Source organism: Leptosomus discolor, chromosome 13 (genome assembly GCF_034619465.1).
Source record: "Leptosomus discolor isolate bLepDis1 chromosome 13, bLepDis1.hap2, whole genome shotgun sequence".
NCBI lineage: Eukaryota > Metazoa > Chordata > Aves > Leptosomiformes > Leptosomidae > Leptosomus > Leptosomus discolor.
The window spans coordinates 12,451,496-12,469,978 of record NC_141403.1 but is presented as its reverse complement, the minus strand read 5'-3'; the positions used below and the strand labels follow the sequence as shown (position 1 = coordinate 12,469,978).

Here is an 18,483-nt window from a genome sequence, read left to right as displayed (position 1 = left end):
CCCGGGACTGCCCCGACCCACGTGTAGGACCTTGCACTTGGACTTGTTGAACCTCATGAGGTTCACATGGGCCCACTTCTCAAGCTTGTCCAGGTCCCTCTGGATGGTATCCCATCCCTCAGGCCTGTCAACCACACCACTCAGCTTGGTGTCATCTGGAAACTTGCTGAGGGAGCACTCGACCCCATCGTCACTGATGATGGTATTAAACAGCACTGGTCCCAGCACGGACCTCTGAGGGACACCACTTGTCACCCTGATCTCCATCTGGACATCAAGCCGTTGACGACTAACCTCTGGATGTGATCATCCAACCAATTCCGCATCCACCGAACAGTCCACCCATTTCCAATATAGAGAAATTTGTGGGAGACCATGTCAAAGGCCTTACAGAAGGCCAGATACATGACATTCATATCTCTTCGCTTGTCCGCTGATGTAATCACTCGATCATAGAAGGCCTCTAGGTCAGGCAGGCAGGACTTGCCCCTGGTGAAGCCATGCTGGCTGTCTCAAATCACCTCCTATGTGCCTTAGCATAGCTTCTAGGAGGATCTACTCCATGATCTTCCCAGGCACAGAGGTGAGGCTGACAGGTCAGTAGATCCCAAGGTCCTCCTTTCTACCCTTTTTAAAAATGGATGCAATGTTTTCCTTTTCCAGTCACTAGGGACTTCACCTGACTGCCATTATTTTTCAAATATCACGGACAGTGGCTTGGCAACTCAAAACCCTCAGGGCTCTAGGATGCATCTCATCAGGTCCCATCTAGAGGATAATACTTCTGACTCAGGGATTTTGTGAACTTAAACATCTGCACAAGGAGGAACACACACACATTTAAAAGTCAGTACTAAGTTTCATTTGTTATTATTGTTCATTTAGGGCTTATATAGAAAAGAACTTCATAGGTACTGAACTCGTTTTGATGTCACCTTTTTTGGTGATGTTAAATTTTTACTTTCATGCATTGAACATGAACTTGGGACTCCAGTGTAGCTTTGTAATTTCTAAAGGAGCAATCTTAAGTTGTAAAAATAAAGCATATGTTTTACTCTCAGAGGTGACGTAAGTGTTCTCTCTCTCTTATTATATATTTGCAACATATTTAAAATAGCTGATTCCTATAATGTATAAACAAGTCCTAGATGGATGGTTGGCATGGATTTACTTGCGAAATTTATCTTTGCTGAGCTTCTTCTTTGCTGTGGCAGTGTTTTCTGGCACTGATGTTAGCATCTGGTGTATAATATCTGTTTTAGCAGAATCGTGTAGAGTAGGATTAAATCTAGTTCCATAAATGCGGTTCATGCTCAGAATGCTTTTCACTCCTGTGTAAACATAAAGATGTTTATTGGCCTTGATGTGGTTAATTTTTACAATCCCAGCATGAAAAATAGTTATATCACCAGCTTAACTTGAATATCTTGAAGATTTCTTCTGCTTCTAAGTTGTTTGGAATTTGAGAGGGAGGACAAAGAAAAATAATGAGGGTTAATCTATATGCTTGTGAACCTGCTATGTACATTGTCTGGGGAACTGACAGATCATCATATGATTTAAAGCTGTCCTGCATCTGCTGTGATATACATCAGAGCCAGACTCACCTAAAATTGGAATGTGTTAAGGAGGATTAATGCATAATACTTTTTATGATCTATTTAAGAAGTTTAAATTATTAATCTATAAATAAGTATTCCAAATTCCAAACATTGGATTATATTGATATTGATTAAAATTAGATTTGTTACAATTCAGAAAATATTGAAATTAGAAGATCAGACACAACTAAAACCTTGACAATAATGGGGGGGTGGGGGAGGGAAGGGAAGTAACACATATTTTGAAAATAAGAGGGTATCTCATTTGGACCAGAGAACTATTGATGTTTGAACTAGCTTAAATAAAGGGTTTAAAATGCCTGCAGCTCAAAGATTTTCAAGTATTAATGGCTGCAAGGAATTAAAGGATTAAAAGTATTTAAAATAGGTTTTTTTAGAATTTGAATATGGATAAGACACTTGTAAATAAGTTAAGGAAACTGCTTGTTTCTGGGCATAAAAATTATTTTTCTTCTTGTTTCATAAGAATTTTTTTTCCAATTTATATAACTTGTTTGCTTTTCCTTCCTTCCTTCCTTCCTTCCTTCCTTCCTTCCTTCCTTCCTTCCTTCCTTCCTTCCTTCCTTCCTTCCTTCCTTCCTTCCTTCCTTCCTTCCTTCCTTCCTTCCTTCCTTCCTTCCTTCCTTCCTTCCTTCCTTCCTTCCTTCCTTCCTTCCTTCCTTCCTTCCTTCCTTCCTTCCTTCCTTCCTTCCTTCCTTCCTTCCTTCCTTCCTTCCTTCCTTCCTTCCTTCCTTCCTTCCTTCCTTCCTTCCTTCCTTCCTTCCTTCCTTCCTTCCTTCCTTCCTTCCTTCCTTCCTTCCTTCCTTCCTCCCTCCCTCCCTCCCTCCCTCCCTCCCTCCCTCCCTCCCTCCCTCCCTCCCTCCCTCCCTCCTTCCCTCCTTCCTTCCCTCCTTCCTCTCTCTTCCCTCCTTTTTATTGCTTTCTTTTTATTGCATTCTTCCTTTCTTTTGATAGCTTTCTTGCTTTCTTTTCTTTCTTCTTTCTCACCTCCTTCTCTTCCTCCTTCTCTCTCTTTCTTTCTTTATTACTTTTTTTTTTTTGAGAAAGGTCTCTGTCTCTTCAAATTCCATAGTGATAGTGTTAATAATTGGGAAATCTAAGGGCTGGCAGGAGGTTGAGTCCCAGCTGCAGGGCCTGCCAAGACTGACTACATAGCAGAGGTGACAGGCATAGTGTCATGGGGAAGCTTGACAGCCACAAAACAGCTGAAGAGCAATACTGACCAAATAAACAACAGTGTTGGCATGAAATAAAGTAAAAAATGAACTACAGTTAACATAATGTGGGGGAAAAAAAAGTAAGGGGAAGAGCCTTAATCCGTGAAAACTGCTGTTACTGTTGTTACAACTCTTCACTCCGTTGTCTCTCTCACTGTGACATAATATGGTACAATAATTCTAATTATGTAACAAGCCTCTGCATTAAGATTTTGAAGCTAAAAGGCATAGATAAAAACACAGTAATACAACCAAGTAGAAAGCTGGTATATTACAACACAGGACAAATAATGTCATAAATCATTATGTCTGAGAAGTCCTGTTTCTTAACTATCTTCTGTAAGTCTTCCACGTTGTTCAAAGGATTTGGTTAATGTTATATCAATAATCTACTGCTTCATCAGTGTGACAGTAATTGTAATGATCACTCTTGGTCTGATTTGGACATTTTAATTCATCCTGAGTGTAGGGAAGTGCTCTGGAGTACATACTTGATGTAAATGAGGGTGCAAGAATCTGACACAACATTAAATCGAATGTCAAGAATATTCCAGCTGTAAATCCGAATCTGCCTAATCAACTGTCCCTTTCTCTCAAAAGGGTTATAAGCAAAACACCCACAGGCTCTTTGATCTTTTCTGTTATGCTGTTTTCTGTTTGCTAGGAGCTCATTTCCCCTTCCTAAAACAAATTTGGAGATAAAAGATCTGTTAAGCCAAAGAGTTAAGGGCATGAGCCTGTGTTTTTCTAATGACAGTAAAGCACCGGGAGCTGACAGTGATGACATGCAATCCCTTGACCTACTCTACATCATCTCTTTTTTTCCCTGCCCCTGAAGCTTTAGGTGACTCAGGGGCTCTTCTGTCGGTGATAGAAAGCTCTATGCTCCCACTGCCAGCCCCCATGGGAGCTGTGCCTGGCTGGTACAGCCATGTAGTGAACTTCCCACTTGCCTTCTGCTTAGCTGGGATTCGGGAGGACGCTATTGCATGCACAAATGAAAGCTTGCCTTACAGCAGAGAGGCAGAAAGAAAAGAGAGGGGAATATCTATAAACTCACTTAAGAGGACACTATGGGAACAGAGCTCACCACTCTCAGCACAGGTCACTGTGTAACTCACTTGCCTTTGCGTACGGCTTTGCTTCTCCCAATGCCCTGGAGAAACTGGACAGAACAAAGCTCAAAATGGGGAAAAAGTGGAAACTTTCTAATAAGAAACCACTGAAACATTTTTATACGCTGTAATTTAACATAAATCAAAAGCTTTCTTTCATCCTTCACCTAGGTACTCAATAGATCGAAACACAGACCTGGAGAGGTATTTCAATATTGATGCCAACAGTGGAGTCATTACAACTGCCAAATCTTTGGACAGGGAAACTAATGCTGTTCATAATATCACTGTTTTGGCTATGGAGAGTCGTAAGTAACAATTTAAAGATTTTATTGGCTGTTTATGTGTAAAACTTCAGGCTTGGTTGTGATCAGCTGCATTGAGAGAAATTACGAGAGTTTCAAACCATGGCAGAAAAAAATACCTTCTTAGTGTAAAAGAAACTTCTGTGATAACAATTAAGAAATACACAGATTAAGTGTTTGCTCTTTCCTTTGCCTCACACCTTGTGTAGTATTTTGACTCCTGAAAATCAAGTACAAAAGAAGATTAAATATGTTAAGTCAGCAGTATCAGACCAAGTATCATTAGAGGAAAAATGATATGGGATATACAGGAGAGCAGTTAGCCCATCTTGGTGATGGCATTCACTTAGAGTTGATTGCCGCTGGTCAACCACAGCATTCTTAAAAGGTATGAAGGAAAGGGGATGTGAAAGCTTGTGTGGTTTCACTTTCCTGGCTCTAAAGTAAGACTGTAGAGGGTATTTTGTACTTGATATCTTTTCTGGTGTAAGATGAAAAGTGTTGAAGAATTGAACCCTTCAAACACATACAATTAGATTTCTGTTATTGCAAGTTTAATCCTAAACTTGTTCAGCTCTGAGTACATTCTGTGAAAAACTATATATTTTTGCCTTTATATTTGAAGAATTTATTTCTTCAAATTTCATCCTTATTACTACTCTATTGGGCTGTGATAATAAGAGTTATCAGTTCTCTGGCCTGCTATTTTAAAAATCCTCACTTCTTGCTTTCAGTGAGGTTAATTTAATGTTTAACCTGAAAGCTGACATTTATCATTTAGTGTCTGTATGAATAAATCTTGTATTCTCAGGAGCAGAATTTTGGTCTAGGAGGCCAGCAAGGAAACCACACATTTTCCTGGGCAGTAACAAAACTTGCAAGGTAGCCAAGGGGCATGTCTGACACAAGTGAGAGTCTGGGAGCATGAGTAATACCTTACAATACTTTAATTTATGTTCCTGGCCTGATTTTTGATAAGCTTAGATCAGCAGAGAAAAAAGTTGGTGTCAAAATTGGTTGCTCCTCTGGTATTTCACGTATGAAATGAAAAAAAACCCAAACCAAAATAAAACAAAGCACTTTGTTATCTACATTTGGATGCAATGCTTTAAATACTTACAATATTTACTAAAATTTGGTTGCAATATCCTATAAAAAGATGATACATATTTGAAAGTTTGTACTGTTTTTCACTCTGCCCTGCTCTGTCACTAATATCACCACTCTCTCTTTTCCCTGCTCCAAAACTGAAGTGTTATCTAGCAAAATAATTATAGCACACATTGATACCTTTTATGCTTAGTCCAAAAATATCTACTGTTTAAGATTAAATTATGACATTTGACCCTGAATGGATTCATATTTTAGCTAGAGATGTGCATCAGTTTAAGAATGTGATTCATCTTTAAGGTGTTCAACATGTTAATGACAGTGTTGAAATACTTAGCTGTGTGTGCACTTTGGGATTTGCTTGGAAATACAGTTTCCTCCTTTTTTCTGTGTAGCTGATGGAACTCTGTTTTTAACTTCTTAATAGCCTGATAAATCTGAATTGCAATAAAAAAATTATTTAACCCATAATAACCATGTTATTCTTGATACGAATAGTGCTGTTCTGGCTAGCTATACCCTTGGCCATGGTTTTACATCATCTTGCTCTTAATCTTCCATATGAGGTGATTCAATGCTGTGATTAGTGTGTTCGATTTTCACTTTAAACCTAAGAGTGAAATCTTAGTTTAATTTAAGTGACTGGAAAACATAAACATTGTTTCCACTAGATCCAGAAGATCAAGCCAAGAGCTTCCTTTGTCTTTCTAGGAGGGATTGTAATCAATTTGCAGTGTATATGCAAAAGAAGAATGAAAATAAAAAACGTACTGACCCAAAGAATAACTTGCAAGGAGCTCTTCTTGATTGTTTTGCTGGCTTCTATTCCTGTAGAGAATCCAGCACAGATTGGGAGAGGCTACATAGCCATCACTATCCTTGACATCAATGACAATGCCCCTGAGTTTGCCATGGAGTATGAGACAACTGTCTGTGAAAATGCTCAACCTGGTCAGGTATGGCTTGATAGTTTTTTTATGTTCATTTTTATCAGATAGGCAGCCATTCCTTATGAAAGCCTACCAGCTTGAAGATAGAACATAACCAGCTTATGGCAGTAAAAATGATGCTTTGATGTGTAGCACAAGCAAATATTAACCAAACCTGAACATCTTCACCATACCCCTGAAGGGAAAAACTCAGGTGTAAAAATTACTTGTTGAAGGTACTGCTCAAATCTCTGGCTTTCTTACTGATATAACTGACACATTTTACTAAACTTACCTGATTTTGAATAATATTTCCCTTAGGAAGTGTGGGCCGTAAGGCCACAATTTCACAAGGGAGATGTATTCCTACCACATTCCCTAGTGCTTTTAACTCCCTAAATGTCTTCCAAGTAGTCCTAGACTCAATTTAAAGTATCTGGTGGTGTTTATCCTTGGTGTTTTTCATATTTGGACTTTTCCTCTGCTTTGTAAGACCACAGAAAATATATATATTTCCTCATTCTCTCTTCTCTCTCCCAGAAAACTAGTAGATGTTTCACCCACATAGATCCTACATATTTCCTGGGAGATTTAAACTTTTTTGCCTTCTCCCAGAATATTGTCCTTCCTGTGGCAGATGTTGTTTATTGCACATTTCAAAATCACAGCATAATTTAAACCCTTACAGAAAACACTACGATTATTAAGCTTGTGTTCATGAGAAACACAGAATACGCATACTCTTATTGGAGTACCTGTTTGTTTTCTCTGTGATCTAGTCAGAACTGTGAGCTCCGAGTATTCACTCTATGGATTTAAAGCAATGGTGACACTTGTTAGAGGCAGATTTTCACAGAATTATAGAAAAAAATTATAATAATAAAAAAGAAAACCCAGAAGTATTAATATTTTTACAATTCAGCTTTTTATTTTTCATGATATTAAAAAAGAAAATCCTGAATTAAAATGCTCAAAAGCATTATCATCTCCTTGCGAAAGTTTGCAACGTTGATTGCAGCCACTGATAACTACATTATCAGAAGACACCCTTCTTCCGCTGCCATGCAGTTCATACTCCAGGCTCCAGTGAAGGACAAGACCTAACTTTCTCACAGGCCCTGTGGATCATTACTTTTGGCCAATAAAGTCAGTACAGTGAAAGTAAAGAGTCGAGTCGCATTTTAGTTTTAATAGCGTCTGTACGTGTTTAGGAGACTAGAAAACAAAAATGTAATATGAGCAGGACTCCAGGGAGGGCTGGTACTTTGATAGGTAACAGAGGGGTTATGCAATGTGCAAGTATTTGTTCTTCTTACCATTCCAAAAAATGAAACCCCCGTGTATCCCAAAACAGGTCATCCAGAAAATCAGTGCAATTGATAAAGATGACCCACCAAACGGCCATCAGTTCTACTTCAGTTTAACAGCAGAGGCAGCAAATAACCACAATTTTACACTGCAGGACAATAAAGGTAAGGATGTTTTGTTTGGGTAAATATTCACCACTAACACCTTTCATTTTGAGTATATCATGCTGATTATGACGTACATAACCTTCTTTTCTGGTCAGGACACAAATTAAACTACAATCATCCTGCAAAATAATTTTATCTGTAGATTATTTGTCAAGGGAATTAAGCTGTTGTTCAAATCATTTAAAGCCTTGAGCCAAACGGAGCAGTTCAAATATTTCTCTTTTTTTTTTCTTCCCCAGAAGTCACTTTTCTCACATTATTTCCTTGTATTTATAGGTTTTTATCTAAATTAGATTTTACCTTGGGGCAGTGACTGAAAAAAGTCCAGGAATTCATGTTTTATTAATATAACTCATGACGTAAAAAATGAGTGCACGGTAAATTGAGAGGGTTTATTTTAGAGAAACATATCTTTTCAGTAAGTATACCACCTATTGAAGAATGCTTTTGATAACGGAAGCTGCCTACAATGTTTACACAGACTTCTTATGACTATTTCCCCAAAGACTTATGCAAAGACTCCCATTGATATCACGTTTCTATTAGTTAAAATGTCTGAGAACATGCTTCTGATTAGTGTTCTCATTAGTTGCGCTGCCTAGTATGGCAGCTGGGCATGTATCAGTCAGCTTAGCTATTAGCTGAACCAAACAGAACTAAATAGATGCTGTGTTACTCTTGCATTGCTCTTTTATGGATCAGTACTAAACCAGAACTACAAAGTCATCCTTATTAATAAAACAAGAAAACTAGACATATGATGGACTAAAGGATACTGTTTGTACAGGCAGATCTTGAGCAACATTCACTAAGTATAACATGTGGCCTGATAAAGTTCTCTCGCACAGCTATTTTTACCTTACCCTGCATGTAGTTACTGACATGCTTTATTTTCTTCACAGGCGCAGCTTTTAGTTGAAAGTTTTAAAGACTGGAATAGTAATAATGGTCAAAATAATAAAAATGCATCAGTATAAGACTCTAGGCAGAAATCTGACACGGTTTCAAGTACTGAAAAGTATTTAACTAAAAGACAGGCCCTCTTCCAGAGAACTTAAAATTTGGAAAAAGTAATAAAGGACTTCTGCAATGCCAGTAAAACCAGTGGAGTTACAAGACACAGCAGCAGTTGCCTCTTTCAATGTTAATTAATTTTGTGCATATCTCATATGATGCTATATGAAAAAGTGCTTGCATATTTTGCCAGATAGGTCATAACAGATGGCACATTAAGACAACTTTGCAGGGCTATCGATGTATCTGTCTATAAATAGCTAGGTAAGTAGATAGATAGATTGATAGATAGATAGACCGACCGACCGACCTTTCTATACATTCTAGGAGATGTAACTCCCTACCTCTCAGGAGCTGTCAACCTGTATTGAACACAGTGAGTTTTACACATATTATCTGGAACACATGGACTCTTTAATCACCCAACTCAGAGCAGCATCGAACCACATATTTTAGACTGACTATATTAGTCGTCTTGACTCTCAGATGAGACTGAAAAAAAGTGCATGTCTTTGTTACATGTGCAATTACCTGTATTTGTGCACCAACTGGAAATTTTTTTGACATTCAAAAAATATTTCATTTGTCTTCAGAACTTTTCTCCTATTAATATGTCCATCCCTTCCATTAATATGGTATCTAGATCTGTAAATAACTGAAATAGATCCTTGGAAATTAGACCTCGAACGTGTATATGGATACTTACTCTGATCACTGAAGAGTAATTTTTTTCTTTTTTATAATGATCTTATCTTCAACTGTCTATCAAGAATGTGGAACTGTGAGCTTAACTAAAACCACATACACCTCTGCAATTTTGAATCCATTTTTTGTGGAAAATATAAATTATTTTGGTTAGATTTGTATTATGACTCAGCTGATCATATCTCTGCAGCTTCAAGAATAGTTGACTAGGAAAGATAAACTTGTTGAAATAATATAAATACGTTTATAAAATTCTTTAAATGAAAGACTACATTATTTATAGGCTTGTGTTTTAGAAAGGTCATGTATTTTATATTTATCTTTTTATTTCTTTATCTAGATAACACTGCAACAGTATTAACCAGAAGAAACGGGTTCCGAAGACAGGAACAGTCTGTTTTCTACTTGCCAATATTCATTGTGGACAGTGGATCACCTTCACTTAGCAGCACTAATACCCTCACCATCAGAGTCTGTGATTGTGATGCAGATGGTATTGCTCAGACATGCAATGCAGAAGCATATATCTTGCCTGCAGGACTTAGCACTGGAGCCCTGATAGCAATATTGGCTTGTGTCCTGACACTGCTAGGTACGTCTTCTTCCTGTTACCCTTATTTCCTGTTCAATATATAGTAGCAATATACATATATATATGCATACAAGTTTCAACACACGCCTCTAGCCCTGCTTCAATTTCTGTAAACAGGGACACCTGCCATCCCAGGCAGAACAGCATTTTGTATTACGAGCCAGGCAGTATCTTTAGTTTCAGATTTTCAAATTCAGGTACTTTGTTTCTAAGTCAAGCTGCCTCCCGACCTATATATGAAATAATAGTAAAAGAAAAAAAGATCCCTTGCATCAAATGTAATATTTAAGAGACAGACAATATAGTTTATGCAAGTAATTGGTTTGGCATGCTCACCGTATAGCCAGTATCAGTGTGTGTCTCTTTTTCAGAGACATAATTATTTTTAAACATTTATTGATTTGCATAGAACAAAAAACGTTCAGAAAATGTGATAGATGTAATTTACTGATGGGAATCATATTTAATTGAACATCTTCTACAGAATGAGCTTTTGTTACTTCTGCAACTGGCAGCACAGTTGGATTTTATGTTGTGCAGTGAAATTGCAGCTAGATAAAAACCAGTGGAACAGTGTCAACATCCCAGTTTGGTTAGCATTTCTCATTTCAGTCCTTAAACAAAATGACTACATGGCAGTAGTAAAGGCCCAGATCCAGAAGTAAAGATGAAGGATTGTCCTGCATCTGCATCTGCAGATGATGCAGGGTGCAGGTGAGCAAAAGTGCAGTTTTGCTTATTGTTGGAAGGTTCCCATGTTACAAGGGTACCGATTCAGCACACAAGAATTTTCTTCAGTGTTGTTATCAACAGAGATATTTTTTTTTCTCTTCCCTGGCTATACATATCAGTCTAAGGGCAAGGGGAGGATCACAGTCTCCTCAGGCTGGTATAATCCCAGTGATGATTTATCTGTCACTGATATCAAAGTAATTTGAATAGGTCAGATCAAGAGAGTTTTGCCCACAGTTCTATTCATGGCAGTATTTCAATGACATATAGATTTCTCTTCTTACTGAATTTGATTCACCTCACTGTAAACCATTAGAAGGAAATGTCCCTCCTGCTACAAACATTTCTAAAGGACTCAAAAAAGGAAATCCTCTTGCACTGTTGTTATAGGGTAAGAAAAATCACTGCCTTTGCAATGAACCCAACAGGCTTACTCAATAGCTATGTATAGAAGGTGGCATTTCCACAGTTTCCCATCTTTAAGAAAAAAACCACTGACCACACAAGCTTGTTTAAACTCACTCAACACATGGTTAGGCCTAGGTTTAAGGAGAAATGGAAGGGAATGATTGCTGGAAGTTTTGACGAACGTTTTTAAAATATCATTTTTCTAGTAGCATTTCTAGGACATTTATACACCCAAATGAACTTTATTCAGACATGAAGCTAAATGCTAGAGCTCAAAAAGATAGACAAAAGATCCTCTCATATCAACTGGCACTGGCATCAGTGGAAAAACACCCATTTAAAACTTTGGTCCCATATATTTAAGAAGAAAAGTTCTGTAACAATAGCAATTCATCCCAAATTGAAATGTTGCCGTTTCTGTTATAGATATTTATATAAAGGGAGTTTCTGAAGATTACATAAGAAACTCCTGTAGATAAAATCCAGTCTGATCTGGGCATAAGCTTTTCTTAAATAAGAGTCATATGTCTTAAAGAGGAGCACTGAGTGGAGACACAGCATGTTACCAGGAAATAACTTGCTTATTCTAGTCAGTACACCAGGTTGAAATACAACTGATAAATCAAGAAACCTGATTTTTTTATTCTGGTCATTTTGTGTGACTGTGCCAAACAAGCATTTGTTAAAGACTTGAGGATAAGCTCTCTGAACATAGTGTTTGAATAATGGGCTGTGCACTGCAGAGGAATCTTACATATGACTATCTTACCATTGATTTTGTTTGTCAAAGAATTGGACTTCCAAATTCAGCTGTCTGAATGCATCACCACGGTTTATCCAAACAGACAGTTGTATGTGCTGTCATCACTTCCAATCTAAACTTCCCTTCTGGGTACCGTTCAAAGCTGCAGGCACAGTTCAGGCTGCGTTTGTACGCTAACCCTGGCTTTGAGTCCTACATTTTGGTACTGTATCCTGCTGCTGGTTTGTTCCCAGCCAGGTGCTAGTCTTCTCGAGGAAAAGGTGCCTAAGCATCAGTGCTGCCCAGTGAAACCCCAGTCAAGTGTTGTTGCTTGTCTGGTCCCAGAGCCTTTCTTCTTATGATTCTATGATTCTTCTCTCATTTGTTCCCAGAAGACATTTTCTGGGATCAGCCGAATGGTAGTACTGCTGGGAATTTACTTTCTCCTTTTTCACTTTTTCTTTTAACATCCATTCCTGAGAAAAAATCCCAAAGATCCCCTAGCACAGCATAAAAAATAGGCTTTAGCTTTTGGCAAGTGGTTCCAGGGCTGGGACTAAGGGATGCACATTTTTGTGTAAGAGTTTGTCAGTGAAAAGAGGAGACATGCTACTGGATCGAAATCTTTTTTCCGACCCAGGATTAACATGCAGTGCAAATCCAGCCACATTCATCAATGTCATCTCAATGTGACTGCCAGTTGTAAAGCGGAGGAGGCATGAGATTTGCGTAAATGTCCTGGGTACCTACATTCTGGCACTACTATCTTGAATTCCCAACAAGCTCTTATCTTCTTAAAGTTAGTATGATGCACTTTGGTATTTGTTCTTGCCCCATACATCCCTTTGTCTAATAAATAAGCATTTATCTTGACCAAGGCTCAGGTTGTCTCAGTGGGATTTCTTAGTGTTATTATTTTTACTTAAGCAACGAAGCAGTTTTAGATAAGCACAATGTTTTCATTGATGCTAAGAAGAAAGGATGTTACTAAATTATCCCAATTAATTATAACTGCATATAACTCAGTGTAGACCATTTTTTCAAATTAAAATCATTTTTAAAAGTTAAAAAAAACTTAAGAAAATATTTTCCCTCCTCCTATTGACAGATGAAGATTAAATTCTAAATTTTATTCCACAAGAAAGTCCCAGTACTTTGTTAATTACTCAAAACAGCTTTATAATTGTTTACTCTGCAGTGAGGCTATGTTTTAAACAACAACAACAAAAACTTAAAAAAAGTGCTTGCCATTTATTCTATAAAAAGCATATGAAAAGATAGTTTTTATTCATTTTAGACTGTACATAGTTTTTAGAGTAGTAAGTAGGAGTTTTTTAACTCCTCTGAAAATTACATGGTAATTTAATTCAAGGTAATTTGGTTTTCAGTTTGCATCTTCCGGGCAAAATAATTGCTTTTGTAACAAGAGTTTAGCATAAAACTTGTACATAAAATCACACACAAAAAAAGAATGTTCTCCTGTAGATAACCCAATTGTATTTGAGAGGTTAGAGATTTTATTTGTAATGAAACAATGGAAAGTTGACATGCTTTTTCATTATTTGTATCTTCCATACTGCTGAATATAATCTATTAGTACTGCCTGTTTTCTTAGAAACACTAAAGAAAGCCTCCTGTTAGAGTTTGCTAGTTAATAATACATTGATTAAACTTCAAAATACAGATTTAAATTATTGTTTTTTCAGTTGAAAAATTAGGAATTTGTTGTTATTATTATCACAACACCTACAAGAACCCAATTAAATCAGCACACATAATTGTGTGATTCGTAAACAAAAAGTCCTAGTCCTAAGGAGCTCATTCTCTAAATAGGTAAAATGTGTACAGAATGTGTGACTATGTAGCATGTGTGGGGCTTGGTCTTGCTGTTTTAAAAGGGATAAATTTACAACTGTTGTAATTTGGGGGTATCCAGATTAAGTCATTTAAAAGGTATTTGAGTATGCAATGCAGAAGTTGGGATTCTAAAGTTACAGAGTGCATTAGGGTCACTCAGTATGGGCCTGTAAAGGTCACAATCACTTTGCAAATATCAGTTCAAACTGATTAAACAAGTTATACATGAAGCTTGTTAACTGGGAATTCAATGCAGGTTTCCTGAGTCTTGGCCTCTGTAATCCCCAGATCTCATCTGACTGCACTGGCAACTGCAAGGTGTAATTAAACAGGTTATCAGCGTGCTGCTCGGATGGCTGAGGGTCTCCAACCTTCAGCTTTATGAATCATGGCACACCTAAAGCATAAACCAATGCACAGATCTGCTCACAGCTGATGTGCCTTATTACTATAGCAAATGCTGGGCTTAGGGCTGTAGCGTATACATGGTGTGATGGTGCTCGTGCTTCAGCTCTGTCCCTTACTCTATACTCTGTATGTACTCTTCTCCCTCGGGTTCTCTCAGGGCTTTCATGGCTTTCTTACAATTATATTGCAGTTGCCTGGAGTACAAAAGGAAAGATTAATGCTAAGCCAGAGAAATACACTCAGGTGACCTAAACCTGACTTTTTACCAGGTCATACCAAAATGGAAACTTCATAATAATTCCATAAAGCGCACTGCAAAATGGCAAAGCAAATAATCTGCTCTTGTATTCAGAGGTGTTTATTTAAAGACTGATTTGGGTGAACTGAAACTACTGATATTATCATGACATCTCTACTGAAGTGAGGATAAAACTATGTATTACCACAGCTAATATAAATACAAATGACAGTTTCTCTTGGCTATTGTATCTGTTAAACAAAATCAACACTTCTAAGAATTCAGGTAAATCAGAACAAAAAGGTTAGTTTAGATCTACCTTTATTAGTTCTGGTAATTTAGTCTTTATAATTAGTTACTTCTAATATTGATTGGTTTATTTATTTCTTAAATCACATATGAAATCAGCGTTGCCATTTCATCTTTTTAGCATCAGTTCAGTGTACCTGTATGGAGCCAAACTAGTGGCCTCAATGTGCAATATGTATGTCCCTAAAGCTTTTGCATTGTATTCTTTCTTCTCTGAAAGGCATAAAATTAAGTTTTCTAGATGTTCAGACAGTCACTAATTCCTGATTTATTCTCTGCTTTTGTAATAAATGTAGGAAAAAATCCCCACCATGACTTAATGAAAAATGGATGAGCTTTAAAACCATTTGCACTTGATTTAGCTATCAGTGAAATTTGTTTGGGGCTGGTTTTCATCTCTGCAGTTCCTGCAATGCAGCTAAAGCTTTGTTCATTTAGAGGTCATGCTTTATTGTTCATAACTGTTGGGAAGGCTAGAAATTAACAATCTCATAAAGCCATCTAAATGCTAAAATATTTAACCTTTAGAAAGACTCCATATTTTTCTTGGCTTCAAGCAAGTGTGAGATGGAAAAGGAATACTATACAAAACATTCATTGTACCTTGATTTTTATTGTACCTTTAGGTGGACCTGCCTACTAAGTTTCATATTTTTCACTTATTAGCAGGTATTTAACTTTCAAAATGAAGTATGTTAAGAGAGATATTGGTGTGGAAATGCGTTTGCACCTGAGTAAAGGAAATTATTAGCTGCTTACTTATATGGCAATAAAAATTGTGGCAGTAAATGTTAAGAAAAATAATTTTAAAATTACATCAACCACAATCTTGGCTTAAACATATATTTGTACTGTTAGCAAGCTAATTTGTCTTTCACTTTAAAATATCTTTTATAATAAGGAAAAACATTAAGACTGGAGTGCAATTGTTGTCTCTATGATGACAATTTTGTGTTCTCTGCTGAGGAATTTACAGCTCAATTTGTATTATACAAATATCAGAATGTTTCAAAATTTCACAAAAGCCGATTTAAAGGTCAAAATCTTATATTGTCAAACGGCTTATGTAAATATTGTTTGAAGCAAAATGCCTCAAACTACTGGCTTCTGAATTCAGTACATAAAGCATGAATCGGGGAGATGCCAGGGGCAAAACAGTGAAAGGGAGATGCTGATGCGGCAGTAATGCAGAGTCACGAGGCATCTGTTGGTAGATGGATCATTAGATGTGTGCCTAGTAGTGACTGAAAAAAGGGGAAAAAATATTGCCTAATATATTGGTCAAAAAGTTTAGAAAGTTTAGAAAAAATCTGAACTTGTTCCAGTTTTATTTTTAGACATGCATGGCTTCAAAGGACAATAAAAAGAATTACAGAATTTAAAATCATCTTATGCTTTAGCCAATTCCAAGTAGCACCATTAACATCTGTAGACATCTGATACAGTTTTCTGCACGCACAGTCCTAAGATGACTAGATTGATAGTGATTTTAAAAATTCCTCCACGAAAAGAAGGACTTTCAAAAATGGCAGTCCTACATCATACAGTTTATGGAGGCCACTTTTGAGACTACCTAGGGAAGCTCAAGCTTAATTTTATCTATATAAGCTTTTGCTTTTCCAGATGTTTCTACAGCATTTAGTTGGCATATCAAAGTACCGTAAGTAAAGACTGTAAACCTTAGACACACAAATGAAGATAATCACATATTCTTAAGATTAAAAATAACATAAAATCAGAATTGAATGTGGAATGACACACTTTTCAACATACTGTTATCTTTACAGTCATAGCAATGCCTGCTATTTTCTAGGAGTATCATTAACTCAGCAAATGTTATCCAGATGCTACAATATAGTATTAATAATTTTCTAGGAGGATGATTCACACTCCATCATGTCCCACAGGTGGGTGCAATATTCAAATTACTGGTTCCCTATTTTTTGGATGTTTCTCTACCAAAACTGTATTTGAACAACAGGAGCCTTGGGTTAGTTTCTCCCAGTTCTTTTGGCTGTCACTGCAGTTTAGTATTAGCTTTCAAGCTGAAAGAAACTTTAAGGATCAAATTTAAAAAATAATTACATTTCTAGCACTGGGTAATCCAATAAACTCCAGTCCTAGCAGTTCTCATTAGATGTAATTCATAAACCTCAAGTACAGTACTTTGTACTTTATAGGAAAGTGAGCTCTTATGTAAAGGTACTTTTAATCCATGAACTAAGGCAGTCTTATTTTACACATTGCTTAACAATTCAGTGTTCTCCAATCTACAATTTATAATTTTTTTTTTTCAGCAGAGATTGGCCATATACTTTAGTTCAGTCACTTCCCAAACCGTGGTTGTTAAATTCTATTCAGTTACTTCATAAATGTGCTTTTGTCACTTGGGCAATTAAGAGTTCAGGTAAAGGTCTTTTTTTTATTTCATGGTGGTGAGACTGTAATAGCCAGACTGAAGCAGTCCTAAAATTTATGTTTAGCAGACAGCATAGGATATAGAATTAGAGATGAAGACATTAATCCAGAATGATTGTGGAAATAGATTCTTTAACATCTAAAAATCTTATGGTTTAAAAGCTGTTTCAGAACGTGCTAGGTTTCAAATCTAACTGCATAAATTGCCTGCTATTTCCTTGGGTCTTTGCCATATAAATTGAGTACTTCCACCACTAGGAAAAATATGAGGAAACTTTAGCATTGCTAAAACTCCAGTCTTTCTGTGTTCCAGTTCTTGTCTTGCTGATTGTCACCATGAGGCGACGGAAAAAAGAGCCCCTCATTTTTGATGAAGAGAGAGATATCAGAGAGAACATTGTCAGGTATGATGATGAGGGGGGTGGAGAAGAAGACACTGAGGCTTTTGACATGGCTGCCTTGAGAAACCTGAACGTCATCCGAGACACCAAGACCAGAAGGGACGTGACACCTGAGATTCAGTTCTTGAGCAGACCAACTTTTAAAAGCATCCCAGATAATGTAATTTTTAGGGAATTTATCTGGGAAAGACTAAAAGAAGCTGACGTGGACCCCTGTGCGCCACCCTACGACTCCCTGCAGACCTACGCGTTTGAGGGAAACGGCTCGGTGGCAGAGTCGCTCAGTTCTTTAGATTCGATCAGCTCAAACTCTGACCAGAACTACGATTACCTCAGTGACTGGGGCCCTCGCTTTAAAAGGCTTGCGGATATGTATGGGACTGGACCAGACTGCTTATACTCATAGCCTTGGAACCTTTCTCTGAAAATGCACTGAAGAATACTAAAACAGAAAACTCAACCTTACAGACTGAAGAAAGTTGTAAATACTTCTCCATTTTTAACCTTTTAGGTTTTTTTGCCTTGGTGGAACATATCTTCATTAGACTTGTCCTAGGGACTGCACTGACCACACAGAATACGAGCATCTGGTGGCATTTTTTTGATGAAATGCTCAGCCACATTCAAATAGATAGCAACCCTCCGATACCTGCAGAGGCAACACACTTTCAAGAGCAGTTATGCACTGTGACCTCAATGACCCAATGACACTCTGCAGATGCCTTCACAGTATTGCTATATCTACAACATGGAGTCTCTGGTATGAGATAAGTGTAAGAAGAAACAAATTTACAAATGCAATATATCATTCAATACAACATTTCAATATATAATATTTGCAGATGCAAGGTTCTTTTAACAAATTTTCTTTACAGTGTTGCATGCA

At 37.2% G+C, this 18,483-nt stretch overlaps 1 protein-coding gene across 2 annotated transcripts in view; it reads left to right on the top strand.

Annotated features, from left to right (window-relative positions):
• Positions 1 to 18,003, top strand: part of CDH7 (cadherin 7) — a 68,755-nt gene extending 50,752 nt beyond the window's left edge. Inside the window, exons 7-11 of one of the 2 annotated variants that reach the window (XM_086472518.1) lie at positions 4,126 to 4,262; positions 6,204 to 6,325; positions 7,653 to 7,770; positions 9,833 to 10,084; positions 17,510 to 18,003. In XM_086472518.1, the coding sequence (XP_086328644.1) occupies positions 4,126 to 4,262; positions 6,204 to 6,325; positions 7,653 to 7,770; positions 9,833 to 10,084; positions 17,510 to 18,003 (1,123 nt within the window). Of the gene's footprint in view, positions 1 to 4,125; positions 4,263 to 6,203; positions 6,326 to 7,652; positions 7,771 to 9,114; positions 9,159 to 9,832; positions 10,085 to 17,509 lie in introns of those variants that run through there. The other variant, XM_086472519.1, reaches the window with a different exon arrangement.
• The last annotated feature ends 480 nt before the right edge of the window (positions 18,004 to 18,483 follow it).